This window comes from Protomyctophum parallelum (genome assembly GCF_964188405.1).
Source record: "Protomyctophum parallelum genome assembly, chromosome: 7".
Taxonomy (NCBI): domain Eukaryota; kingdom Metazoa; phylum Chordata; class Actinopteri; order Myctophiformes; family Myctophidae; genus Protomyctophum; species Protomyctophum parallelum.
The window spans coordinates 29,560,336-29,583,683 of record NC_139705.1 but is presented as its reverse complement, the minus strand read 5'-3'; the positions used below and the strand labels follow the sequence as shown (position 1 = coordinate 29,583,683).

General features: G+C 42.4%; 1 protein-coding gene across 1 annotated transcript in view; it reads right to left on the bottom strand.

Annotated features, from left to right (window-relative positions):
• The window catches only part of LOC310862010 (metabotropic glutamate receptor 7-like), a gene marked incomplete at its 5' end in the record, with an annotated part of 184,899 nt that overhangs the window by 33,563 nt on the left and 127,988 nt on the right, over positions 1-23,348 (bottom strand). Inside the window, 6 exons of the mRNA XM_083769746.1 lie at positions 664-826; positions 6,504-6,604; positions 6,948-7,161; positions 7,419-7,779; positions 10,248-10,344; positions 17,890-18,028. Of these exons, the coding sequence (XP_083625872.1) occupies positions 664-826; positions 6,504-6,604; positions 6,948-7,161; positions 7,419-7,779; positions 10,248-10,344; positions 17,890-18,028 (1,075 nt within the window). The remainder of the gene's footprint in view (positions 1-663; positions 827-6,503; positions 6,605-6,947; positions 7,162-7,418; positions 7,780-10,247; positions 10,345-17,889; positions 18,029-23,348) is intronic.

Here is a 23,348-nt window from a genome sequence, read left to right as displayed (position 1 = left end):
TAATTCAGCTTTACAAAAGTTTAAAGAAAGAACACAGAAGCATGTTGCTGTAATAGCCAAGCCCCGTGAGGCTCTCCAGCGTTGAAGCACTCGACCCTAGTGGTTAGAGCGTGAACTGCAGGCGGACCCGTGGATTCCTGACCGGGAAACCCCGTGCAGCTGGGCATATTGACCGCTCGGTTGAACTTCCGCATTTGACCACCAAAATGTGGTGGTAAAATGCGGAAGTAGATGGTTCTTCCGGGTGCTTCAAAACGCCACTGAGCAACTTCCACTAACATGAATAGTTAAATGGCAGAAACGCCAATACGATTAGAAACTGTGTCTGATTGGCAGAAACACCAATACGATTAGAAACTGTGTCTGATTGGCAGAAACACCAATACGATTAGAAACTGTGTCTGATTGGCAGAAACACCAATACGATTAGAAACTGTCTGTGATTGGCAGAAACACCAATACGATTAGAAACTGTCTGTGATTGGCAGAAACACCAATACGATTATAAACGTGTGCGGATACAGCTGTAGACGCCTCCGTCTGGATGTGGCCACAGACAGACAGACAGACAGACAGACAGACAGACAGACAGACAGACAGACAGACAGACAGACAAGAGAGAGAGAGAGAGAGATAGAGAGAGAGTGGTAGAGGGACACTGACCTTTTCTTGGGACTGGGCGGTACCAAAGAAGATGGGTATAAAGGCCAGCCAGACGATGCAGGTGGTGTACATGGTGAAGCCGATGGGCTTGGCCTCGTTGAAGTCCTCTGGGACGTCCCGCGTCTTGATGGCGTAGATGGTGCACGTCACCATGAGCAGGATGCTGTGACCATATATAGAGTTATATATACTAGGGCATTCATTAAAAAATCGATGCATCGATGCATTAATTTCATTAACAAGTCGATTCAAATTAGAAGGTCGAAAGTTAAAAAAAAAATGTTTCAATTGATATCCCCATATTATATGTTTTGCTCTATGTGTGCGTGTGTACAGAATTCAAACTGTAGGATTGATTATTGTCACGGACAGAAGTCATTCATTCCCTTTGCATACCGCACCGGAGCGCAACTCGCCTATTGGTTTGCATTGCATTCAGTTGAACTGCATCATGTGCTGTGTCAGAGAAGTAACAGATAGAAGCGTGCAAACTTTATCCCTCACTCATTCTTGAGATGAGGGACAAAAGTGGAAAAAACATGTCCCACACATAAGAGCCTTATTTATGTTAAAAATAAATTAATTCATAAAAATAAAAGCACTTATTATGCCATTAATTTCATTATAATTGTTTTCATATGCCATCTGAATTAGTTAAAAGCAGGCACTGTACCCAAAAACGCCTGTATTTAGCCTGTCCCCAGCAAGTGGTCACAATTTCAAACTGCTAAAAAAGTGTCTAATACTGTCACAATCACATAAATATACATACTAAATTATAGTAGATTGTCAACAACATAGCAAACAATATACACAGTTAATTTTAATTTATATTTTCGATTAGATATCTCATATCAAATGTGTGTCCCACGTCTCCCGTCAACTCCGTCAGGTTTTTAAAAGTCTTAAATTAATCAGAAAATATTGTCGACAGATTTAGCCTGAAGACTCCTTTTCCAAGTCCCGTTTATATTTGTTGCAACAGTGGAGCACCTGGTCTGACAAGCATTCAATTGTTTTATATTTTAAACAAACAATGTTGATATCAATGAGGTCACAGCTTTTACATGTCAACTCCGTCAGGACATTATTATGATCTTTGTTAAGAATTCCAAAATATTTTTTATTATTTTAGTTTAGGGTTGGGTTTAGCTAACAAATGAAGCAAAAACAAAATGGCTACATTGTACTACAGAGGGTTAAGATGAAAACAAATGACGAATTTTGTCAACTCCGTCAGACGTCAACTCCGTCAGGTTTTGACGGAGTTGACATGTATCTGACGGAGTTGACAAAAGTGTTCCTAAAACAATAAAATTATAGTTTTTGAATAATGGGACGTATTCTAATTTGGCACACAGTTAGAGCATGCCTTAAGGAACATTTTTGGCTATAGGGCCATCACAGATTTGTCTCGTGGTGACCATGGCAGCCATTTTCCAAAATTGCCGCGACCTGATGTTATTTTACAATAACTCAAGTTCTACACCACCTAGGATCTTGATTCTGGTGACTAAGACTTCATTTTCAAGGATGAGGGATACAGTGGTACAATTTAGATTTTCCCTGTGACCATGGCAGCCATTTTTCAAAATGGCCGCCACCTGCTGTTATTTTACAATAACTCAAGTTCTACACCATCTAGGATCTTGATTCTGGTGACTAATCATACATTTTCAAGGATGTGGGATACATTGGTACTATTTAGATTTGTCCTGTGACCATGGCAGCCATTGTTTTTCAAAATGGCCGCCACCTGCTGTTATTTTACAATAACTCAAGTTTTAGACCACCTAGGATCTTGATTCTGGCGACTAATAATACATTTTAAAAGATGAGGAATACAGTGGTACTATTTAAATTTGTCCTGTGACCATGGCAGCCATTGTTTTTCAAAATGACCACCAACCTGCTGTTATTTTACCAATAACTCAAGTTTTAGACCACCAAGGATCTTGATTCTGGTGACTAATCATTACATTTTCAAGGATGAACTTTCTCTGGGAAGGGTCAGGGCTTATTTCAGGTGCAGGTTGAGTTGCTACTGACAGGACATTAAAAGGAGGTGGGCTTTCTGGCCTTTGACTTGTCCCTTTCAGGTACAGACGCACAGTTTGACTTCACTGGCCACTGCAGTGTGGCGTTGTATCTTGGTGGCCTCCTGCCAGTGTTTCTCCATCCTTCTCATGAGCTCTGTGTTCTGGGGCTCTGTTATAGTCAACTTACATTGTCTTGGCTGGAGATTGCTTTCCTGCAGGGTCCAGCCCAGTCTTGTGCAGATGGCTGCTGGCCCACCTGGAGGCTCCAACCTCACTTGTTCGGTTGGTGTGATTAGGTGGGGTGGTCTTCCCCAATCAGGATGAAGGGTTTGACCCTTTCAAACGGCAGTCTGGCCAAGTGTCTGTATTTAGTTGTGAGGCTAGATACAGGATACGATTGCTCACCCAGCCCCAGGTGACTTGAGGTGAAGGCTCCTTTGATTTGGTAACATTCCTTTGGTTGACATGCTGGGGACACAGAACGACACTGATGCCTTCAGTGTCTGCACATCCTGCCTGATAGTCCTGAAGGCAGATCTTCTGTCTTCATTCTTTCGCTCACTGTTCACTGCTCACTGTTCACCTCAAGCAGGTCTTCAAGGTGTTTGCCTTTGCACAGGCTATATGGCTAGGACTCGTGCTTCAACCACTCAGAGAACTCCAACATGGTGTTGGTTGCTCCTGGGCCACAGAGCATTGTGCGGCAGAATTCAGCTCTCATCTCTGGTGGCAGCTTGTTGAGGAGTCGTGCAACATTTGAGCCGCATCTAAGTTCTGTGTCTCCCTCTGGGCCTAGGGTAGACACTTGCTATTTTCCGTAACACTAATTGGTGGGGCTGTCCAAACTTGTTGTTTAGGTGTCAATCAGGTCTCTGTTGGTGAAGTCGGGTCTAGGTGGTCTAGAAGATGAGTTAGTCAGGGGATATTAATACAATCTGGTAATAAATTCCTTATCAAGAATTTTCTTCACCAATGTGTTTGGAAGGGTGTCTACTAACATATCCCACATTGCTTTATATTCAACCACCCTAGGGGAACTTTTGACAGCTGCTGAAAGTTGGGGTACCATCAACAACCTATATAAGGCAAAATGTTCATTATGCTTTAAGTAGCATGTGACATGTCAAACTAGGGAGTTTTCATGATTCTGAATGCATTCCAAGCATTAGCTATGCACGAAGAACACTCCTTGGGCTGACAACGGCCATAGCCGTCATCACAAAATGAGGTCAGCACATTTGGGCAAGTTGATATATGGCCGAATTTAGCCCAAGGGGTTTGACCCCTAGTTTGGCCATAGACTCCCTAGTTTGGCCATAGCCACTTGGTATGGTACCCAACTTTCAGCAGCTGTCAAAAATGCCCCTAGGGTGGTTCAATAGAAACCAATGTGGGATATGTTAGTAGACACCTTTACAAACACATTGGTGAAAAAATTATTGGTAAGAAATGTATTCACAGATTTGACATTATTCTGATAATATTCCCTGACTAAATTGGTAAAATAATAGCAGGTCCACCATTTTTGAAAATGGCTGCCATTGTCACAGGATAAATCTAAATAGTACAACTGTATTCCTTCTCCTTGAAAATGTAGGATTAGTCACCAGAATCAAAATCCTAGGTGGTGTAGAACTTGAGTTATTGGGAAATAACAGAAAGTTGGCGGCCATTTTGAAAAATGTCTACCATGGTCACAGGACAAATCTAAATAGTACCAATGTATCCCACATCCTTGAAAATGTATGATTAGTCACCAGCATCAAGATCCTAGGTGGTGTAGAACTTGAGTTATTGTAAAATAACAGCAGGTGGCGGCCATTTTGAAAATGGCTGCCATGGTCACAGGGCCAATATAAATAGTACCACTGTATTCCTCATCCTTGAAAATGTGGGATTAGTCACCAGAATCAAGATCCTAGGTGGTCTAGAACCTAAATCAGTTAAACTTGTCAACTCCGTCAGATGTTCGTCAACTCCGTCAGACGTTCGTCCCGTGATGTTTTTGTTAATTTCCAAAGAAATAGAAAATTCGATGTTAAATATTTTGTGCTTATGTATTGAAACACCAACTGAAATGATACGTAATGATGTTTTTTTTGGTTTTTTTACATGGTTTTCATGTTATAATATTGAAAATAAAGGTTGAAATGACGGATTTGAGAGATTGGATATTTCATAATAGTGTGATATTGGAACAAAACAATATTAAAAGAATTGTATTACTTAACTTGATTACTGAAAGCCATTATAAGATAACTGAGGACTTTATATTATTGTTGAAATTATCAAATTCAATTAAAAGGGATTTTAGTGTGTCTGACGGAGTTGACATGAATCAGGTATTAAGTGCATAAATGTCCCATTTTAGAAATAAATGTTATGCGAAAAACCTGTTCCTTCTCAAGATTGGTAGTTGAGACCTGTGTCTACAAATACATCTATTTGATTTGAATGTATCTTAAAAATCTCAAGAATGGGTGCCCTAAACTATATCCCCCCCCACCTCCGTGCTGGAAATAAAACGTCTGGGTTTCCGAGGCTACATCCGTACTGACGCAATGACTCGTTTCTGGTTTAGCTTTACGCGCGGGACGCATTAATCTCTCCGTCTCCGGTCAGTGCGGGTTGTTGTTTATTTGCATGGCTCAGAAAATAAGTACGGTAACAATCTAACATGAGAACGTTATCGAGTTGGAGGAGGAGGAGGAGGAGAAGAAGGTTCACGTCGTGAATGTGGAAGGTAACATCAGATTGTATTATGATAATGTGCCAAACTGCTGCTTGCTGCTGTAATGTTAATATAGACCTATGTCTTCTATTGTGTTCTGAAGGTCAGGCTGTACTGCCACTAGTGTTAATGTTATATTTTGTACTGTGTTCTCAGGCTGGGCTGGGCTGGGCTGTGCTGCGCTGCGTTGCGCTGTGTGCCAATTATGTCACCTCTCCTGTTGTGTTCTCTTTTCTGGTCTGTGTACCAGTGTGCGACACACACTTGCGTGTGTGCCTACTGCCTGCACTGTTTAGTATTTACTATTACATGTTTATGTTTTGATAATCAGCATTTTGCCATATAGATGATACATACAGTACACTGTGCCATATTGGAGAGGCCACTGTGTGAGAACTGCTTTGTTTGACATGCTCCATATTTGAGCGTGCCTCCACCCGCCCCCTGTTAAAGTCCCAGGGGGGGGGGGGGGGGGGGGGGGACGACTTTAACTGACTTTAACTGTGTGCGCGTGCGTGCGCGCTGCTCATTGACGGCCGTTAATGTCAAGGCAATTATGTTTATGCACTGTCAAATAAGTCTACATCTATTCTGAGGTAGCATATAGCTGTATAGACATCTTCGTGTTTGAACACAAAATGCATTTTGAGAACCCCCACATTTTCTGTAAAGCGTGCACGCGGCCCCCCACACACCATCATTCTACAGTTGTGGCCCCTGGCCTAATCTAGTTGAATACACTGGCTGTAGGTTACAACAACAAACAGCTACATATCAATGGTAAGGTGAATACTGTGCATGTCAACCAGTGACCATACTGTATCTGGTGCATGCTTGGACACCTGCTTATGAGATAGACATTGACCTGACCTTTAGCACATAAGATTGACCTACTGTTATGGTCTGGCTCCCTGCCTGTCCATCTTTCCACTAGCTAGTTTGGCAGAGAGCCAACAGTCTTCCCAATGAGCAAAGACACTTTGCACTTTGCACATCAAAATGAGCTTCATGTAGTTTCAATAGCATTTGGTAAAACACTAAAAGGGGTTCTCGCCCAGGTTAAAGCTCACCTGTATCCCAGCGAGCAGATGATTTGCAGATCGGTGATGTCACACTTCAGCATGCCTCGCGCCAGCAGAGGGTTCATGGTCTTGTGTTCGTCGTAATCCACCTGGTCAGAGGATATTAAATGGTGATTGGACATTGTTCTGATGACTCACCACAGTGTTGGGCTGTGATTGGACATTGTTCTGATGACTCACCACAGTGTTGGGCTGTGATTGGACATTGTTCTGATGACTCACCACGGTGTTGAGCTGTGATTGGACATTGTTCTGATGACTCACCACGGTGTTGGGCTGTGATTGGACATTGTTCTGATGACTCACCACGGTGTTGGGCTGTGATTGGACATTGTTCTGATGACTCACCATGGTGTTGGGCTGTGATTGGACATTGTTCTGATGACTCACCACGGTGTTGAGCTGTGATTGGACATTGTTCTGATGACTCACCACGGTGTTGGGCGGGTCCACGGCGAACCACAGCAGCACGCCCAGCAGCTGCACGGCGATGAGTGACGAGGCGATGGCGATCTGCGACGTGGGGCTGATGAAGCGCGGCGCCGCCACCGTCTGCTTGCCCTGCTCGAAGATACGGTAGATCCGGTTGGTCTTGGTGAGCAGCGCCGCGTAGCTGATGCACATGCCCAGACCCAGGAAGATACGCCTGGGGAGGGGATATGCTGTTTATTTTGACATGTTTAATGAGCCTTGCCTTTTGATGTCTTGTTTTGTAACGTTTGACTGACAGTAGTACGACTGGCTTGGCGGTCTTCAGGGACGTGATGACATAGATAGATATATAGAGACAGACAGACAGACAGACAGACAGACAGACAGACAGACAGACAGACAGACAGACAGACAGACAGACAGACAGACAGACAGACAGACAGACAGACAGACAGACAGACAGACCTCTACCTGAAGGAACACACTCCCACGTCAGGCTTGGCGATCATCAGGAAGGTGATGACGTAACACAGGAAGATGCCCGTCAGCAGCACGTAGCTGAGTTCACGGCCCGCCGCCCGCACGATGGGCGTGTCGTTGTGCCGCACGAACGTGGCCACCACAAACACGGTGGCGCCGATGCCCAGCACGGCCAGGAACACGGGGATGACGGCCCAGGGCGAGTGCCACTCCAGCTTGACCACGGGGATGGGCTGGCACGCCGTGCGGTTGGTGTTGGGACGAAGGTTGTACGCGCACATGCGGCACGACGTCTCATCATACTGGTACTGGTAGCCGTCGCACAGGTCGCAGTGCCAGCAGCATGGCATGCCTTTAACACAGAAAAATAATATGTCAACTCAGGTCGCAGTGCCAGCAGCATTATGCCTTTAACACAGAAAAATAATATGTCAACTCAGGTTGCAGTGCCAGCAGCATTATGCCTTTAACACAGAAAGATAATATGTCACACAGGTCGCAGTGCCAACAGCATGGCATGCCTTTAACACATCCCTTTAATCTTCATAAAAAATAAACAAAACAGTAGTAGCCCCGATAATATGTTCCCTCAGTCCCATATGCTCATTCATGCGGGACATCTACGTGTCCCGCACTGGACTGTTGGGATTCGAACCACGGAGAAAACCGATTCCCGCACGGACTGTGTTAAGTACTCAATTCTGCAGAATGTCCACTTTCAAGTTTCTAATGTATAAAAATCTTTTGAAACAGCACATCTACATACAGTGAGCTTGTAGATCGTCTATTTTCAAATGGCCTAAATTGTATATAAGGCTGAAGTGGTTAATGCATGTTTTGTAATAATAATCCAAATCTACAAAGTATAACAATAACAAAAGTTTTCACATACATGTAGTGGAGTGAAAAGTACCATATTTGTATCCCTGAAAAAAAGTAAAAGTATTGGAAATTGGAAATACTAAGAAACAATTCTGAACTGTACTTAAGTACTTCTACTTATAGCTACTTTCCAACACTGCACTCGAGCACTGCAGGCAACGTGCACTTCACACACACACACACACACACACACACACACACACACACACACTGCAGGCAACGTGCACTTCACATACACACTGCAGGCAACTTGCACTTCACACACACACACACACACACACACACACACACTGAAGGCAACATGCACTTCACACACACACTGCAGGCAACATGCACTTCATACACACACACTACAGGCAACATGCACTTCACACACAGACATCAAAGGGAGTTCGATCCCAGCTGCTCTCCCTCTGTCTGTCTCTCTCTCCCTCTCCCTCTCGTCCATTGAATGCAGGCAGCATGTATTTATTGTGTTGAAAGAAATGTCAAAACATTCTCCTTTCCTTTCCACAGCGTAACCACAGCCAGCGTTCAGGAGAATATAACCTTGTCTGAACTCTGATGAACTTCAACTAAGCTGTTTCATGTTGAAAGAAAGAATTGCCCTCTGTGTAGAAATGTGTCTCCAGTAAATGGTGAATTGTACATTAAGGGCCCATTTACACTGGCAGACAAATCCAGATCTGTGCCACATGCATTATTAGTTTTTAGTTTTTTAAGTCCAAACACAAACAAGTCACACGGAAATCCCATTTTTACGAATGCGAATCACTTACCGGTAAGCCACATTCAGAGGTAGTTTCAGGAGATCTGTCTCAGTCTGAACGCAGTAACCTATTCTAAATCGTATTTCGATGTGACTTAAGTGTTTATAATCGGATTCCAATCTGGATGTGGCACAGATCTGATTCTAGGCTGGATTTGGCTTCCAGTCTGACGCTGAACACACAGATCTGAGACAGATCTGAACTGGTCACTTGCAACGGTCTTGACAAAGGACCAGATTTGAGAAATAAATCTGATTTGATTCAGATTTGACTGGATGTGACTGCAGTCTAAATGGGGCATTAGTTGAGCGAGGTGTCGCTTGCGCAACGACAGTAGCCGATCTACAAACTCACACCGTGTCGCATTGCGATGCGTTGTGAGCTTGTACATCGGCTACCGGGATTTCTGAAAAAAAGTGCCTTTTTTAAAATTGCACATTTGTGCCACGGACGGACACCCCACACAAGACAAGATTTGATTAGAACTTTTATGAAAAATGTATTCACACTTTTTCCACAGATTCTTCAAGAAGGATTGAAAAAAGAAAATAGTACAAAATATGGGTTTGGGATATTTCACTTTCAAACATGTTTGGTCTCATTTCATCGCTACTACTACTGATTTCATCGCCTACTACTACTGATTGAACACCCCAGATAGTTTTTAAGTTGCTTGATTGCGTATTTAGATTGATGGTTCATGATTCCACCACAGATTCATAGAAAACACCCGTCCTTTGGTTCTGCATGATGGCTCATTATTGTCCTAATTCATGAGGAGGCCGTGTTTTATTATTGTGATTTTTTTTAAATGTTTTATAATTTTTTGGGGGGAAAAACGGAAGACAAAAGCGTTGATGATAGCGTTTTACCAAAATGTGGGCGGTTGGGCCGTTGCAACCGGACATACTGTCTGGCTAAAACCATCTCGTCCCGTCTCGACCCTTGTGTGGTTTGGGCTTAACGGAGCCACTACTCCTCCACTACACATGGGCACCGGTCACAAGGACGTCCCACACTATTATGTGGATGTACTCAAGAAAGATGCAGGAGCGCAAAGCACCAACAAGCTGGCCGGATGTATGGAGAACCGGGATGACTGGAAGCGACGATGGAAGGCTCGTCTGAGGACGACCTAGAGAGACTCCACCACTACTCCGTACTGTACCTTTGACTCTCTTCTTCCTCTCTCCTGTCTTGCAGGGCAGGCTGCAAACCGAGATGGGCACTTCCTGTTCACCGTCTGGCCACTGGAGGTCCTCCACCTGAGAGAGAGAGAGAGAGAGAGAGAGAGAGAGAGAGAGATCAGAGATCATGCTGTATATACTCGCCCACAGATCACAAAAAACACAGAGATTTTGAAAACTTCTTCTCAAGGCCACACCCTAATTCCCACATTGCAATTCAGGCGTCCTACTTAAGCAGCCTCAGCTCGCTACTTATTCTCCATGCTGAGCTGTCAAGCAGCTCGTGTGGTGTCTGCGTGAAAATTTCCCCCACCTCCCTGGCGTCCTCCCTGTAGTTCTTAGTCCAGGGGATATTATTGTATTGTTTGCAATTGTGTAGATTAATTGTGTTGAATCATGTGTTGTTGAGTTATTACTGTGTATTGTTGTTCATGGATTGTATCTTTGGCTCTGCTCTGGGGGGGTCGTTGATATCAGAGCTGTGTCTCGGTGCACAGATAATCGGAGATATCAAATGTGATATCAGAGCTGTGTCTCGGTACGCAGATTATCTGATAACACATGAGCAGAGCCACACCGTCATACTAACATGCAATAGCTTTGCAATAAATGGTTTATGGTCAATCTGAGTGTCTCAATGAACATTAATAATAGAGAAAATACATCATAAATAAATACTGAACCCAGATATAATCATTAAGGAAAGTTTATGCATGCACCATGTGTACTATGTCATTTTCCATTGTAAAATTCCATTTTCCTAGCCATTCAGTTGCATTTTCTTCTTTTGGGGACCCACAGGCTGAGAACCCCAGTCCTAGACACAGACTACACTAGAGTATAGTTTATCTCCTAGACATGGAGAGTGGAGACCACCATAAGCTGCATATGGAACAGAACACACACCATAAGCTGCATATGGAACACTACACACACACCATAATGCATGAGGAATTGAAACCTAAAATAGAGCACTTTTCTGTCCTTTTGTGTAATGGGACTTATTATACTGTATGTCTTCTCAGTACTTGAAAGTCATTGAAAGAAATCACCATGGAAACAGAGCTTACTACCTACTAAAATGAAAACAAAGCAAAGAACACACGAGTGTGAATGCAGAGGATTGTCAGTAAAGGAGCATTTCATGCTAGAAGGCTTTTTTTCTCGCGATAGACGAGACTTCAAGCTTTACGGCTGAAACGGCAGTTTATGCAGTAAACTTTTGACATTATGAAGAGAGGATTTATTTATTAGCTTCCCGTTCACTATCCTGTTAGCACGGCAGAAAGAATGCCTTGTCTCTCCTAATCCAGGGCGCTCTCTGTGGTTTTGATCTGATGGATATACTAGCGCTTCATTTCTGCTCCTCATCCGCCTCTCGTTCAAAATATGAACGTTTTTTGGATCATGTATCGTATAAATGAAATCGAGCAAATAACGGAAGACGAATAAAGATTAATTCAGAGCATATATGTCAAACTCAAGGCCCGGGGGCCAAATCAGGCCCGTGAATGAATTATCTTTGGCCCGCAGGATGATATTTAATTAGTATTAGAACTGGCCCTCTGGTATATTGCACGGACCACCATAATACTACAAGTCCCACAATGCACTGCGAGTGCATTGTCACGTATCAGGGCCCGCAAGCGCAAGCATGCGTCTTCTCTTCACTATTGATCAGCAGTGAAAGTATAACACTTGTGGTCAACTTTCAGCTACCCCTCTAGAAAAAAATGGCCCGTGTGTTGAAACACAGTCCGGCCCTCGACTTGTACCAATTTCTTTATGTGTATTTGAGTTTGACATCCCTGATTTAGAGAGAGGGAAATTCTGAGCAAATATAATAAGGGTGGTCTCTAGTGTTTTACTTAAGTAAAAATACTGCAATAGGGAAATACATCAAAATGCACTTGAGTAAAAGTACAAAAGTATTGGTATCAAAATGTTCTTCAAGTTCTAAAAGTAGAAGTACTCGTGTAGGGTGTTCTATTTTAAGTTAAGATTTCAAAAACAGATATGCAGATAGCAGAAATGCATATAGGGCGCTGAAGTGGTTAATGTATGTTTTGTAATAATAATCCAAATCTACAGTACAAAGTACGGTAACTGAAGTTTTCAAATAATTGTAGTGGAGTAAAAGTACAACATTTGCCTCTAAGACATATAGTGGAGTAGAATTAGAGTATTGGAAATACTCAAATCAATTGTTGAGGAGAACTGGGATTTGGTGCCTACTAGTGTGATCGTTTATTGCAGGGCTTTAGACTTTAGCAAAGCTGTTTCTATTTATAATGTTATTATTGTCTTCCATTAGACGACATGAGTAACCGAGAGAGAGAGAGAGAGACGCCATTCCAGAAGTACCACTAATGTCTTCCTGTCAGTCAGTCACGCTGAGTGAAGGATAACAATCTGCTCTCACATTCATAGGAGGAGGGATATCATTTTCTAATCTGCACTCACATTCATAGGAGGAGGAATATATTATATTCAAGGATGGCTCTATGACGACTCGTGACTTAAATAAGAGATTCTCTATCTTTTGTAACCTGCTATCATCAGTATTAATGCAACTTCCCACATGCAGAATTATCACACACCCTTGGCACAGGCAACTCCAACACAATTAATGATAACAACCCTGAATGACAAAGATTATTAAAGCAACAAGGAAAGCACTTAAAAATCAAATAAAAATGTGTGAAATGTCTTCTACTATCAACAGGCCCTGACGTCCCAAAGTCAAGCAGAGTTAAGAAATGCACGCAGCTTAAACGACCTGCCGTGAAATCACACTGACAGCATGAGAGGAAAGATTGAAAAGTCATTAACAACCATCGTTGTTATCGACTGTGTGTGTGCACCGCGGCCATTAAGTGAATTAGCCATGTGAAGTTTATGACAGGCTTTTTGTGGCTCGTCCAATTTGTTCATTTTGGTGTATAAACACGAAACGAACACTGGATTGATGCTGTCCTGACCACAAAGGTCAGCACGTGCAAACATGCACGCACGCTCCTATGGCACTAAAACTGTGGTTTTCAACCCATTTCATATCAAGGTCCATTATTTATTCAGCATTTGAGCCACGAAAATTGACATTGACATTTAGCCTCTCAGACCAAAGACTAAGAATATTTTGTTGTCGTTGGATACGATTTCCATGCATGCTGTATTGATGGTGATACCATTATGAGATAACAGGTCGTTGATGAAAATAAAATCTAATCTCTAATTGTTTAGACTTAAACATTTATCAGACAGCCAGCAATGGGTAGAACGCTCCCCCAAAAAATTGTCTCTGTGACACATCTGGGGGCCGCAATCTGCATTCAAAGATGTTCCTAGAAGCTTTGTCATTGGTCGAAAAAAAAAAAAAAACCCAGTCGCAATGACCAATCAGGAAGCAGACAGGCAAATCGACCAATGACAAAGCTTCTAGGAAAATCATTGAATGCAGATTACGGCCCCTAGATGTGTCACAGAGACTACATTTATTTTGGGAGCGTTCTACCCATTGCTGGCTGTCTGAATACCATATTATTACTTATAGCAGCATTAAGTAATGCAGATGTTTAACAATAATGTAACTCTAGATATTGTAAAATGAAATCAAATGGACCTGTACGGGTCCATTTGGTTTCATTTTACGCTCTCAGGAGTTAAAGATCTATAAGGGTCCACTTGGTTACCAACTCTCCATCATTTAGCTGGGAAACACCTGGGACCCCCTCAAGGACCACTGGTGGTCCCCGGACCGCTGGTTGAAAACCACTGCACTAAAATGTGGAACGCCCTACAATTAAGCATGTGGATTCTGTGAATCCCATGACTCCTTCAAAACCGCTCTCAAAGAGCACCTAGGGACGGCTGCAATTCGAAAACAAATAATAGTCTTAGTCCCCCAACCCCACATAGTCCCTTTTCCCCCATACTGTACTTGTTTTTCCCTGTTTTACATTCTTTATATGATGATTTCCTGTTTTCATAGAAGTATATATCTGTACGTCTCTAAATGTTCTGATGAATTAAAAACGGTGGACCCTGTTCTAAACAAGTGTAATGCTTAATCATGGTGTCGTCCACAGCAACAGTTTTTGTATTGACTTGTGCTTTCGTTTGAAATTCATACATACTGTGAAATATAAATGTCACACAATCAATCAAACACACACACTGGTATTAAAAGTCTTGGTATGAACATTTAAGTCAAATTAACACACACACACACACACACACACACACACACACACACACACACACACACACACACACACACACAGTCACACAGTCACACCATGTCTACACCGGGTTTGTGTGGCGTGTACCTGCGTATGACTAATGTGTTGTTGCTGGGGTGTCTGAGTAGATTATCATCTGCCATTTATCTGGGGCCAGGGGAGGTGTCATGTGTTATTTGGACAATGAATGGAGCTCTGTGGAAACACACTGATTACATGCTGTGAGCTGCTGGAGGAGGAGAGGAAAAAACACAACGCGGTAATGAGACCAACAGCTCACTGTTGCTATGGAGACAGAGCGGCCAGATCTGTCACCTTGGGTCTCATTGCTGTACGGTGACTCTTTCACTGGTGGGGAAAAAGTACTTAAAGCAGCTATAACATGAATTTTAAAACAGTTTTTAATATTTAATATCATGTTGTCTATGTCCCTCCAACTTATTTCTAATGTTTTGAGCCTCAATCACCACTCTGATATAACCAGTCCATGGCATTTATTTTTTGCTTCTGAATCTGTTTTAGCTGCAGTACCACAATGTCCTGACGAGGTGGTGGGGGTGGTGATATGCAACATATTTAATATTTGAGTCATTATAATACTGATGCTAGATAAACACAGGCTTGTTTCCATTCCATGCCAGCTTGGAAAATCAACAATGGTGGACAAAGTGGATTTTTCAACCAAGGTTCATGTTTTAGGTTGTTATTTAATAGAGAAAGTAAAAGAAGAGTGTAAATTATTTTTCATTTGCTCATTTAGCTCCACATGATCCTGTGATCTTTTGTGGCCAGATGTAATTTCCTGGGGTCTAGTAGGACTATATAAATATTAATAAAGAAATCGCTGTACATTTTTTACTTAACAATAACAACCTAAAACTTCAAGCTTGGTTAGTAAGTATAAGTATCAGATCTACTGTACAAGCTGCACAACGAGCTCACAGTGAGCTCTTTTCACCTACTGTAGGTGTATATAAATGCACCACTTATTTATTTCACCATTTATACCACTTTAAACCTATATGCATACTGTAGCACTTATATACCACAACCGTATATATGTGGGTGGGTGACGTGACATGGTGTCCCTGGCTGTCCTTAGTGTCACTCATGTATAAATAAGAAATATATTTGTCAAAAACCTTCTGAATATTGTGCAGGACATTATGGTCCATGTGAACATACTCAAGATTAAAACATTTCATTCCTCATTTCTTCAGAATTGTCAACCAAACACAGCAAAACTCATATGGTGCGACTGTCCTGGCCTTGTTTCTAAAAGTAGGAACTTAAATAAAACTAAGGAAAAAAATGCTAAAATTCTTTTAAAAAATCCATAAATATAATATAGATGTCTATTTGTGAGCCTAATCTTTTCAAAGTCCAAGCATAATGTTTTCAGTCATTTCTGATCAAAAATATTTTGTCCCCCAAACCAAAATCATATTGTGTGACACCATTTTGGGAAATTTCAACAGGCAATTGTTTACACACCCATTGGGATAGAGAGGTACTTCTTCAGTAAGGCTGTTCAGCACTTGCATTGCAATAGCATGAAAGGTGTCTGTGGTGAATTATCATTTTAACATTTTCATAAAATACGATCTTGTTGGAACGCTGACAAATGCGACTCTTCCAAGTGTCTGTGGGTGTGACACCTTTTTCATTAAAAAAGCTAAAGGTATTAGATTTTTTGGTCATAATTACATGTAAATCTATGTTGCTTTGTTATAGCTAGCATATTGGTAGCATGCTAATGTGTAGCTAGTAGCCTCAAGGTTATGTTAAGTGCAGAAAACGTAATATGGTGTGACACTTTATCATAATGGTGTGACTGTTTTCCTGTCACGCCATATGACTTTTTTGTCACACCATATGATACAAACTGTAATTTCCTACAGATATAGCAATATATAACAAAGTCCCATGTTTCTTTTGTCCATTTAAACATTTGTTTTAAACATTTTCACCTAAAATCTGCAACTATCCACAATAAATTGTGTTTAATTTAGTTTTATTCAGTCATTGCCATGTTATTCAATGTTAAAGCAATTTTCCTGTTGCTGTTTTTCCTGAGTAATTGTTTAATCAATCTGTAAAGTTCAGTACTCACTAATAAGTAGGTTAAAACACAGTTTGCTTTGAAAAATGAAGATATGATCATACGGTGTGACACTAAATAATTTGGTGTGACGTTCCGAATAGTGAAAAAAATCATACCTTTATTAATGATGAAACCATTAATGTTTATGGATTACATAGCAAATATTTGTGTAATTTTAGAGAAAGTTTTGTCACAATAAATGCAAAATATATTGAAATACCGATAACATGGGCCTCACATTGAGTGTTGATTACGAAAATAATATACAGATTTAATACATTTTCACAAAACTATAGTGGATCACAGGTTAGTTATGATAAAGGACTTTGATAAAGTGAGCAACTTAAGAAAGTTGTACTCCATTTTCATTTTATAAACAATTATTGTCATGTCACACCATATGACGATTTTAGGCACAAGTACAACAAAATGCTGAATAAATTCTGATTCCAATAAAATATCTAAAAACAAAATATGTTTCCATAAAGATGAGAGTGAGTAGAACAAAAGTAAATCATTTTTATTCCTGTTATTTAAAGGTTTAAAAAAAACACTTTTTTTGGGGTGTCACGTCACTGACCCATATGCATACCGTAGGTGACCTACGGTATGCATATATACGGTAGTGGTATATAAACACAAACACTTTAATTGGTTGAGATCTACACGCTACTATTTATTGGTTATTTGATTGGTTCAGGCTATGTCGCAACGCGGCGACCGACGCTCCATATCAGGACATTATTTTGTGCGATATCGCCGTGGGAACGCTCGCTCCTTGCCCGTGCAACGTTTGTTGTGAAGTTACACTTTAATAAATTAGGTTAATGGTAAACTTTGCAGTGTACTGTATACTGAGCTGGAGCGAGTCCACCCATTGGCCCATCACCTTGTACTAAAGTTACAGTGAGTCCACCCATTGACCCCTCACATTGTACTGGAGTTACAGTGAGTCCACCCATTGGCCCATCACCTTGTACTGAAGTTACAGTGAGTCCACCCATTGGCTCCTCACCTTGTACTGAAGTTACAGTGAGTCCACCCATTGGCTCCTCACCTTGTACTGAAGTTACAGTGAGTCCACCCATCGGCCCACCACCTTGTACTGAAGTTACAGTGAGTCCACCCATTGGCCCACCCATCACCTTGTACTGAAGTTACAGTGTAAATGTGGTGTATAGTGTATGTGTGTCATTACCCTGAGCTGCACCCATTGGCCCATCACCTTGTACTGAAGTTACGGTGTAAATGTGGTGTATAATGTATGTGTGTCATTACCCTGAGCTGCAGCGAGTCCACCCATTGGCCCATCACCTTGTACTCCGGGGTGGACGAGGTGTTGGACACCTGGAACTGGAACAAGTCGTAACGGCCCGGAGCGTCGCCGTTCCTGTTGAACGTCACCGAGGTGCCGGCACTGCCTGCAACGAGGAGAGAGTAACCAGAGGCATAGAGACAGAGTTACACACTGCCTGCAATGAGGAGAGAGTAACCAGAGGCATAGAGACAGAGTTACACACTGCCTGCAACGAGGAGAGAGGAACCAGAGCCATAGAGACAGAGTTACACACTGCCTGCAACGAGGAGAGAGGAACCAGAGCCATAGAGACAGAGTTACACACTGCCTGCAACGAGGAGAGAGGAACCAGAGCCATAGAGACAGAGTTACACACTGCCTGCAACGAGGAGAGATTAACCAGAGCCATAGAGACAGAGTTACACACTGCCTGCAACGAGGAGAGAGGAACCAGAGCCATAGAGACAGAGTTACACTGCCTGCAATGAGTAGAGGAACCAGAGCCATGGAGACAGTTACACACTGCCTGCAACGAGGAGAGAGGAACCAGAGCCATAGAGACAGAGTTACACTGCCTGCAACGAGGAGAGAGGAACCAGAGCCATAGAGACAGAGTTACACACTGCTTGCACGAGGACAGAGGAACCAGAGCCATAGAGTGAGACAGAGTTACGACGACATTGAGGGGGCAGACAACTGAGCGCTCGAGTGCTGTTCATTAGGGGTGTGCTGAAATATTGAAATATCGATATACTGTATATCGATACGTCCTCCCACAATAAATAATCAATAACGATTATTAAAATATCGATATCGGAAGAAAAAAAAAGTGATAATGGTCAGTTGGTGGTGTTTGTGATGTATTATGATGAGCGTATGAGGCAAAGGGGGAGTTTATTGAGTATTATTAATTTAGTGTTTGAGTGGTGCAACCACTATAGACAGCTATGTGTATGTACCTCCATGTGTCCGAGCATGAAAATAGCGTTTCTTTTCAGTTCCAAGTATTTTGTAGTTGCAGATATCGTGATATTATCGTTGATGATATTTCATACAATATATCGATATATCGCAAATATCGCAATATATTGAATATCGTGATATGATCGTTATCAAGGGCCTAATATCGCAATATATATCGTATCGTGAGGTATACCCATATCGTCCCATCCCTACTGTTCATGCAGCCTGGAGAGGGACAAGCTGGAGTTTGAAATACGTTGTTTTCAACAGCGCAAATAAGAGCTATTGCACAGTACAATAAGTATTGCACAGTGATGTGTACTGTAATGTTGTACTATTACTACATTTAATTTTAAGATCAGTAAAGCTGGGCTGTTGCCTGAGTCCAGTGCATTCTGCCACGACATTATCACTGTTTGCAATGCTCTTGGCCAATAGAAGTATATGTGGAAGAGCCGCCATTGGACTGAAGCCCCATGAAGTGACCAATAAAAGTCTATGTAGAAGAGCCGCCATTGGACTGAAGCCCCATGAAGTGTAGTCTTACTCTTATGGCTCTGAGAGGAACCAGGGGAGAAAGTAAGTAAATATAAAGCAGTGGTTTCACAAACTGTACAGCTCAAGATCCAAGAGAGAAATTAAGAAGTTTTGCCCTGGGCCTAAACTAGTGAAAATAGCAGATCTACAAGCTCACAACGTGTCTCATTGTGAGCTTGTACGTAGATCTGCTTGTAGATTACCTGTTTTCAGTCACAGCTTCCGCTTCTTCAACATGTGTTTTCTAATTTATAGAATTTCAAAATTTTCTTTAAATGTTTGGAAATAATAATTAAAAACAAAATGTGGGAAACAAAAAACAAAGGGACTATAAGAGCCCCAACCGATATAACCGTCTCGCCAATAATATATTGTTGGCAAATATGCGGTAATCATCCATTGTTTTTGGGGACATTTCAACCTGGTGTACCCATCTTGGCCATGTCATTGTTGGTTGAACACTTGATATACAATCTCACATGCTCACAAATCTTGAACAGGGCTTAAAGTGGTTACATAAAAATAAAACTCTGTTAAAAAAGCTGTTTGTGTTTACTTTGATCTAATTGTTTGCTTACAAGTGATATCGTAATAGAGGGTATGCGTATACATAAAGTGAGTGGCAAAGTCAGTTTAACGTTGTTTAATGCAATCAGATTTATTTTGTTGTCACTCGGTTGGTGTTCCTGCATAACTTCTGGGTATGATGATGATGTGGCGTGCAGCCACATACGCTCTATTAAATCTTTTGCACTTTTTGACAAGACACAGGCACAAAATCGCATTCTGTTTCAGACCCAAAGACATGGCATTGGTTGGTTCCGACTATAAATACAACAGCTTGCGGATTTGTTGCCGCAATAAGCTACAACAACCCCTAATGTTGAGAAGAACACAAACTTCATAACTTTAAAACAACATGGTCCCGTTACTGTGCCCCGGGTCTCAGCACAGCTAACTGTCTGGATATCAGAGCACAGTGTGGGCTGTTCTGAATGACCCTGACCCATCTTTATCATAAGCATATATATATACAGGAGAGAGCTGTCCCTCTGGACCCATACTGCTTATACCTGCTCTCTATGTATCAAGGCTGGCGTTATGCCACCGGAGGAATGCACACGCAGTACATGCAGGACTGCAATGGCACTATCACTAATGTATGTATGTATTCACTTAGTTGTTTGATATCTGCTGCACACTGCTATATATATATATATATATATATATATATATATATATGCTCTATTCTTATGACAGTATTTTGTACGTAAGTGCAAAATGGCGGGGGTTCGATCGCACTGCTTGGTGAATAATGTCACCCACACACGACTACTGTAGTGTCTGTGAGAAAAAAAACAAAAAAAGTGCTTAAAATTGATCAGTGTTGATTGTCCTATTCACTGAGGAAAATAAATTGAAGACTAAGCTATGCTGACTAAAACTAGACTAAGATGTTAGGTGTGTGTGGGCTTTTAATGCACAATGCATTTCACATGCCTACTTTTAATTGTTATTGCTGACAATACAGTTAACCTTGAACCTACTAGTTCCTAGGGCAATTTACAATTTACAATTTAGGCATTTAGCAGACGCTCTTAATCCAGAGCGACTTACATTTAGGCAAGAACAAAAGCATGGGAATACATCACATAAAAGCATTTATCATGAAACATGCGTAAGATAAGAAGGTAACAGTGGAATATCTATATGATGAAACTATACATACACTATACATAATAAACTATACATATTCACTACTATGCTATACATATGTACTATGGCGTGCTATGACTATATACAATACAATTATAGTGCTGTCTACATAACATGCTATAAGTCTGTGTCAAATGCTATCTAAGCCAACAGAAATGCTATGTAAGGGGTTAGGGTAAGTGCTATGGGCCATGATGGAGTCTGAAAAGGTGGGTTTTCAGGCTACGGCGGAAGATTGGGAGTGATGCTGCAGTTCTGACTGCAATGGGAAGTGCATTCCACAGTTTTGGAGCCAGAAGGGAGAAGAGTTTGGGACGTGTGGAGCGTTGTCCCGGCGTTTTTAGTGAGGGTACTTCCAGTTTCCCTGCGTTGGCTGATCTGAGTGCGCGGGAGGGTTTGTAGGGTTCAATCATACTTGTAAGATATGGGGGAGCCATACCTTTGGTTGCTTTGAATGCCAGCATCAGAGTTTTGTATTCTGTGCGGGCAGCGACCGGGAGCCAGTGGAGGGAGCGGAGCAGGGGGGAGACATGTGAGAATTTTGGCTGGTTGAAGACCAAGCGAGCTGCTGCATTTTGGATCAGCTGGAGAGGCTTAAGTGCACATGCTGGTAGGCCAGTAAGGAGGGAGTTACAATAGTCGAGTTTTGACAAGACTGTTGTCTGGATTAGGAGCTGGGCTGATTCCTGGGTGAGGAACGGTCTAATTCGTCGTATGTTATAGAGTGTGAACCTACATGATCGAGTGACAGCTGTGATGTGAGCTTTGAACGAGAGCTGACTGTCCAGGACAACACCAAGATTCCTGGCTGTTGGGACAGACGTTACCAGGGCGTTGTCTACGGAAATAGTTAGCTCCCGCATAGGGCAGGACTTAGCTGGGAAGAAGAGAAGCTCAGTCTTGTCTGGGTTCAGCTTGAGGTGGTTGGAGGACATCCACTGTGATATGTCAGCCAGGCATGCAGTGATGCGCTCTTCCACCTGAGTGGCAGAGGGGGGGAAGGATAGGAACAGTTGTGTGTCATCGGCGTAGCAGTGATAGGATATATTGTGAGCAGAGATGATAGTGCCAAGGGATTTAGTGTACAGTGAGAAAAGGAGGGGACCAAGTACAGATCCCTGTGGGACCCCAGTTTGGAGGGTTCGGGGGGATGATAGCAGACCTTTCCAGGAAACCTGGTAGGTCCGATCGGTGAGGTAGGAGGAGAACCACTTTAGTGCCGTTCCACCGATGCCTAGCTCCGCTAGGGTTTCTAGGAGCAGCTGGTGGTTCACTGTGTCAAATGCTGCTGATAGGTCTAGGAGAATCAGTACTGCAGAGTGGGAAGCAGCTTGGGCAGCATGTAGTGCTTCTGTGACTGCCAGCAGGGCAGTTTCTGTGGAGTGGGCCTTCTTGAATCCGGACTGGTTGGGATCCAGCAGGTTGTTCTGTGAGAGATGGAGAGAGAGCTGGTTGGAGACGACACGTTCAATGGTTTTAGAAATAAATGAAAGGAGTGATACCGGTCTGTAGTTCTTGACATCTGAGGGGTCAAGGGTTGGTTTTTTGAGGAGTGGTGTTACTCTGGCTGACTTGAGGGCAGATGGGACGCAGCCTGAGGTTACTGAGGTGTTGATGATGGAGGTGATGAAGGGGAGCAGATCAGGTGCGATGGTCTGGAAGATTGGAGACGGGACAGGGTCAAGAGGACAAGTGGTAGGTCTAGAGGATGTTACTAGTTGTAGAACCTCGTCTGGGGAAAGAGGAGAGAAGGAGGACATGCATGGTATGTTGGGGTTGGTGTTGGTTGAGTCAGATGCCACTTTATGTGGGAGGGGAGGAAAGGAGCTGCTGATATCATCAACCTTCTTCTCGAAGTAGTTGACAAAAACATCAGCAGTGAGGGATGAGGGTTGAGTGGGGGGAGGGGGTTTAAGGAGGGAGGTGAAAGTGGAGAAGAGCTTCCTTGGGTTAGAAGTACAGGATTGGATTTTGGTGTGGTAGAAGGAGGTTTTAGCAGTGGTTAGTGAGTGGGCAAAGGCAGAGAGGAGTGAGTGAAAGTGTGAAAGGTCATCTGGTAGCTTTGACTTGTGCCACTTTCTTTCGGCTGCCCTTAGAGGTGTTCGTTCAGATCTGAGAGTTTCAGATAGCCAGGGAGCCGGTGGACATGAGCGAGCTGGCCTGGATGAGAGCGGGCAGTGTTGGTCGAATGCAGATGAGATAGAGGGCCTACTAGTGGATCCAG